Source organism: Acyrthosiphon pisum, chromosome A2 (genome assembly GCF_005508785.2).
Source record: "Acyrthosiphon pisum isolate AL4f chromosome A2, pea_aphid_22Mar2018_4r6ur, whole genome shotgun sequence".
In the NCBI taxonomy this organism is placed as follows: domain Eukaryota; kingdom Metazoa; phylum Arthropoda; class Insecta; order Hemiptera; family Aphididae; genus Acyrthosiphon; species Acyrthosiphon pisum.
This window is the reverse complement of record NC_042495.1, coordinates 93,029,276-93,035,783: the sequence shown is the minus strand read 5'-3', so window position 1 is coordinate 93,035,783 and position 6,508 is coordinate 93,029,276. Positions and strand designations below refer to the sequence as shown.

Sequence of the window (6,508 nt, the reverse complement as noted above, 5' to 3'; positions counted from 1 at the left end):
AAACATTGTATAAATTTTGTATTATTGTATTAACTATTAAATTATTAAACTTTTTGATCTAGAAAAAGTGTTAATAAGAAAAATCCAAAAAACTATTTTAAATGTCCTAAAATTAGCCAAAATATTTTCAAAGTAAATAATATCTAGAAAATATATAGGTAATAAATAATATTATATTATTGGAGAAGATTTTATCGATTTTGAATTACAATGAAATAAGTACATTGATTTTGTCAATAACTATTTATGAGTAAAAATGCCTGTTTGTATATAAATAGGTATATTCAATATTATTTTCTATATTTTGGTATTGGATGATTAATTACGTATTGGTCGCCAATAACTTATTTAATGCTAATTATCAAGCACATACAAGGTATAAGGAGACAGACGCTGAATATGGTATCACATAGTTTTTGGACTGTTAGTCACCACTGCGATTTTACAGAGCATCCAGTTTTCTAATTTATAAATTATAGTATTTGCCTAAAGTTTTGATTGATACCTGCTTTAATTTTCGTAGTTCAATACTTTATTATAGTTTATAGATATAGAAATTGTATTAGAACCAGGAAATTATTTATGGATCACTTTGTATAAATGTATAATGCCAAACTTTAAATATTAATATAAATTATTTTTGTAATTTTAAGTTCTTCGAAAGTTATGCAAAGACTAAAGAGTCTTGATTCGAGTAGAACATAATTAATGTAAGTACAATTAAATACTATTTAATACTTATACTATATTTTTTACCTTTATTCTAGTTATAATATTGTATAGGTTTTATACTTTTTATATTCTAATATTAACTATTACATTATGTTATTATAAGTAAATTGTAATTGATAAGAACCACTCCCCCAGCACAAGCTTGGCTTACATGGGGTGCTACAATTTAATTCATTTTAAGCGTATATAATATATATATGTATCACCTGTTGTTTTTTAAAAATATATTATTATTATTATGTGTTTATTAAAATAAAATAACAAAGTATGTTTAACTGAAAATTTATATTTTAATATCAATCAAATTTTATTTTTTTTTTGAAAACTTGTTCTATTCATAATTATAATAAATTATATTCTAAACAAACAGTTGAATTATAATTTCTAAAATTAATAACATTAATAAACATAGTCTATTGCTGAATTTACAAATTATACATTGTACAATAATATTATTTAAAAAAATTATAAGTCTTCATGGTTGGTTACATTCCAATTAGTTCCCAAATTAATGCCATTATTTGCTGGACCAATTAGAGCTTTAGCAAAATTTGTGTTTGAAAAGTATAAGTTAGCTACATTTAAAATATCATCAATTTTTACATTCATAATTTGATTTCTGTGTTCTTGTCTAATTTGTTGGTCCATATCATTGAAAAACAATGCATTACCTTTTGACATTGGTGCAACTGGATGGTCTATTCCTTGAAATATGGCTAATTTTGCTTCATTCAGTTCTTCGATTGTTATCTTTTTATTATTCACCCAATTACAAGCGCCATCAAAAGCTTCAAATGTCTCAATTGGTTTAGGGTCTCGGTAGGAGAACATTTGAATGCTTCCAGACATACTCAGTGAAGCACCAGAACCATAAGCACCATTTTTTTCCCTCACTGTAGGCAATAAATATTTTGAGCTCATATACTTGCAAAGAACTTTAAGTGGAGCAAAATCCTTATGAGCGTAATGAACACCTGGTAGAGCTTTTGCACAATAATTGACGGAAAATGGTAGCACATGATGGAAACACTTTACATTGTTATCTTGTTTATCAATTTTATTATATTCATTTGACAGATCCCAATTTCCAGCAATTGTGTTAAGAAAACTTTCCAGACCTTTAACTGCTGTGGAGTTATTGTCTACAATGGTCAATGAACATTTCATAGTATTTTTGTTCAATATTATTTCACTGATTTTTTCTAATTTTTTCATTATTGGTTTTAAATCATCAATTTGGGCGATTTTTTTCATGGTACTAATATATTGTAGTCCACCGTATGTTTCACGTTGAGCATCAATTGGATTGATGCCTGCAGTTGCACACAACATTGCATACATATGTCCACTACCTGAAATACTGTTGGCCAAACTACTTGCTTCTTCTTGTACAAGAGTTTTGAATCTGTTTTCATCTTCAAAAGTCACTTGTGTAAATAATTGCTTCCACAGATCAAACATTTCATCAACATTTTTATCCAAACAATGCGAGTTTAGAATAACACTTTCTTTCATGTTGAATAAATTTCTAGGCGAATCTATAATGGATTGGGACACTTGTAAACCTCCAGTGGATTTCCTCACCAATTGGTCAAACTGCCTAAAGTCCATAGATTTGGTACCCATTCTGGTAACAACATTACAAAATAATGGAATGAGTGTCTTTAAATCATCAGATAAATGAGATGTGTTTATTAAACTTCTAAAATAAGTCACTTGATTAGTTGGTTGTGGAAATATAAATACTGGTGTGTTATCTATGTTTTCTCTTATAAGTGGTACAGAATCAGTTGTCTTTTTTAAATCGTTGATGCTCAAAGATGGTAAACATGTGACATCTTGTATTGCATCTTGCTGTTTCCGAAGCTCCAAACCTTGTTGATAAATGTTCTCTTTGTCTGCATCAGATAAAGGAGTCAGTTTTTCTTTTAGTAACTTTTCCTCATTCTCTTTTCTCAATTCTTCAAAATTGTTTTCTGGAGACATAGTCATAATAAGTTTGTGATTATTATTTAACAAATACTTATCGACTAGCGATTGTAAATAATTAGGTTTATTGGATATTTTTTTCTTAAATTCATCTATCTTTTCACTGACACACATTGAATCTAAAATATTTCCATCATGATTCCAAATAGGCAAAGTACCATACAATAGTTGTAATCCAAAATTTGAAGTCTGATGTCTCATAGACAGTTCAACGGAATGTAAAATATTATCAATATCACGATTATCAAAACCTTCCTTAATGGCTGATTTAATCGTATCTTCATAAATTGATTCCACCCGTTCAAAATCTGATGTATTTAACCCCTGAAGCCCTACTGCAAAAAATGTGTCTCTCGTTTGATCTGTGAAGCCAGTTGCAGCACTGAAATCTGTTCCAATGTTTGGTTCTATGAGAGATTTATAAAACTTAGCATTAGGTCCATTTAATAATAATCTTGAAAGTATGGCTAGCTCAAAGGTTTCTTGTGTATTAGTGATATCGCTCCAAAGGGTGCCAATACTTAAAGATGACTGTTTATCTTTAGGCACCATTGGATCTTCTCTACAAGCAACATGAGCTCGTTTAGATGTTGCCCAACGTTTTTCATTTGGAACCTTTGTCTCATCTTTAATAGATGGATCTGCTGAACAATTTTTTAAAAATGCATCATTCAAAAATCTAAGGTGATTTTCTAAGTTAAAATTTCCGTATGAATAGAACCGGCTATTACTTGGATGATAATATCTGCGGTGAAAAGCAACGAGATCTGAATGAGTTAAAGATGGTATAACATTAGGATCACCACCTGAATTTATGCCGTATGTATTACTTGGTAAAATGTAATTGAGAAAATGTTCATTGTAAATTTGTTGATTATCTGAATATACGCCTTTCATTTCATTGTACACAACCCCTTTTATTTCTATTGGAGAACTCTTATCATCCACATCTTTATGTTCTAAACGCCAACCTTCTTGACGAAAATCAGATTCTCGTAGCATCGGATTGAATACAGCATCTAAATACACTGACATTAGGTTGTAGTAATCGGATTGATTTTCAGTACAGAATGGATAAAAGGTATAATCAGGTGCCGTCATGGCATTCATGAAATTTGCCATTGATCGATTGAGCATTTTAAAAAATGGATCACGACATGGAAATTTTTTACTCCCACATAATGTAGTATGTTCAAGAATATGTGGCAATCCATTAGACTGTTTTGGTGTTGTACGGAATGCTACACTAAAAACGTTGTTTGTGTCGTTTCTATCAATGTGCAGATAATCTGCCCCAGATTTCTGGTGTTCGAGACGCAACGCAGTGAGTTGAAAGTCAGTAACAGGTCTGACTTCTTTAACAATAAAGCCTTCCACTACTTGCCCAACTTCAAAAGTAGTGTCATTTGATGTTTTAGTTTTAAGAATGCTAAGGCCCCGAATATTTGCACGGTGTTTGTTTAGTGTTTTTGAAAGCCTAAGCATCTTGAACAATTAAGGTAACGCTGTAAAAAACAAAAAATGCATAAGCAATAATTTATTATAATAATATTAAAATTAAAAATGTTATGTAATGTGTTTTAATACATATTTACTTTTATTCTATATATCATATATTCATACTTGTACAGATTTGAATTCAGTCCCAGATAATTAAAATTTTTTAGTGTTTGTATGCTAATATTTTTCATAAACAGATTTATAATCAGTGATTATCCCGCAATGTTTTTTGAAAAGATACTGCTGTCGAGTATTTTAACATGTCTATACTATTTTTATTATGGATAATTAGAGGAAAAGGTGTTAACACACACAAAAAGTGTATAGTAGTTTTTTTCTTAAAAACTAAACAACATTTAAAAAATCAATGAATTAAATAAGTTGACGAAGTATGCGCCACTAAGAAGCTAAATTATTTGTTTATTTAATCCGACACAGCCATAATTCAAAAGCTTAACCCTTTCAAGAGCCTTGGAGTCCAGATAAGATCCAAATTGTATAATCAGTTTAGTCAGAAAGATCAACAGAGGTCCTGTACCTACCGGAGCTTTCACATTAATGAGATTTGTTTTTATGATGAATAATTTGTGAGCTTTAATGGAATTAAGATCTCAAGAGCAACGGCATATGACACACAGAACAAAATACAAACCTAATCTAATCCTATGAGAACACCGCTGAATTTTAGAATGATATATAATTAGTAATATGTGGAATAAATAAATTTAATATACCATGGTTTATACATTAAGTATAGTAGATATTACAAATATTGCATACTACATAACGAATTATAATTCGACGTTACGATGAAATTGTCTTAAATAAATCATACTCACTTCTTAAAACGTATTTCCGATACCTAAATTCTGCCCAGTATCAATATTTCTATATTAATTTATTTAAACATAAAATCACTAGGTAATTGCTAATTTATAACTTTTACTGTTATGATTACAAAATAGATAATTCAGTTAATTAATATTTGTCATGTTTGTATTTATGCAGAACGTCTAATATAAAAACAGTTTAATACAGCAAAAACAACGAAATAGTGAGTTGATCTTGAATCTTGATCATTGATACCTATATTATCATCGGCTATACGATTATCAGTATTAGGAATACAAAGATAAGGTCCTAAATAAAATTTCTTCTTCCAAGTCCATACAGGAATATAAATCCGCGTATTATAGTAAAAGCACAGAATACAGCATAATATAGTACCCATACGGATTATTCATGTTTTTTTACATTTTTTAGAAAATATGTGCATTATTTTGAACAATGCCCATTAATTACATTATATACATTGTACAAAATTACGCATTTATATTCAAACACATATTATGTTTAATCATGCAGGGGACGTGCAACCCGTTGACTGTTACCACTTACCAGTATAATGTCATTAATCGTGATCAATTAAACGGTGTGTTTATATTACCAATTTTTTTTTCAAGTTAATTTTTCCAATGGTATTTAATTTTTAATAATACATTATTGTAGTGTGCACAAATAATAAAACATAGGAAGTATCCTATTTTTTCGAGACACAAACAAATAAAAACGAAAAATATGTATGACAGGTAATAAATAATATTTATTTTGCAAAAATGTAGGTATAATATAACAAAAGAAAAATCAGTCTCAAATTAAATCTACCTATATAATACTATTTACAATCAGAATGTAGGAAGCAGTTTACAATAGTACCTAAAATTACAATATATATAATCAAATTACATTGTCAAATGAATCAATCGACTTCTTCGACGGTTGGTCCTCCGGAGCCGGGCCCAGGGAAACCATGAGCACCGGGGTGAGACGCATTACCGGGTTGTCCTGCACCGTGTATCTTCATCATTAGAGCCGAGCAGCTCTTTTGGATTTCCTTTAGTTTGTACTCGTACTCTTCTTTGTCTGCCAACTGATTGTTGTCCAACCACTGAATGACCGCGTCGCATTCCCGTTTCCCTGTGTTCTTTTCGGACTCGGTCAGCTTGTCGCCGGCTTCGTCCAACGCTTGTTTGACACCATACACGTAGCTCTCCAACTGATTCTTGGCCGCGATCTTAACTTTTTGTCGCTCGTCCTCTTCCTTGTATCGTTCGGGCCTCGCTAAGCATACGATCGATTTCGGCCTGAGACAGGCGGCCCTTGTCGTTCTTGATGACGATGTTCTTGGAGCGGCCAGAGCTGTTGTCCTTGGACGACACGTTCAAGATACCGTTGGCGTCCATATCGAAAGTCAACCTCGATCTTAGGTGTACCTCTGGGCGCCGGA

The 6,508-nt window shown here is 30.9% G+C and overlaps 2 protein-coding genes across 2 annotated transcripts in view; both read right to left on the bottom strand.

The window, feature by feature from the left end:
* Positions 1–1,000: 1,000 nt before the first annotated feature.
* LOC100159675 (presequence protease, mitochondrial) lies at positions 1,001–5,312 on the bottom strand. Its single transcript, XM_001952670.4, has 2 exons — positions 5,061–5,312; positions 1,001–4,226 (listed from the first exon to the last, which is right to left on the bottom strand). The coding sequence occupies exon 2, from the start codon at positions 4,204–4,206 to the stop codon at positions 1,198–1,200; it is 3,009 nt and encodes a 1,002-aa protein (XP_001952705.1). The 5' UTR covers positions 4,207–4,226; positions 5,061–5,312; the 3' UTR covers positions 1,001–1,197.
* A 494-nt stretch (positions 5,313–5,806) lies between these two features.
* The window catches only part of LOC100575047 (heat shock protein 70 A1), a 2,225-nt gene continuing 1,523 nt past the window's right edge, over positions 5,807–6,508 (bottom strand). Inside the window, 2 exon segments of the mRNA XM_029490017.1 lie at positions 5,807–6,334; positions 6,336–6,502. Of these exon segments, the coding sequence (XP_029345877.1) occupies positions 5,981–6,334; positions 6,336–6,502 (521 nt within the window). The 3' untranslated portion in view covers positions 5,807–5,980.

Coding starts and splice junctions, on each gene's coding strand:
- LOC100159675 (XM_001952670.4), bottom strand. CDS start 4,206: ATGCTTAGGCTTTCAAAAACACTAAACAAACACCGTGCAAATATTCGG.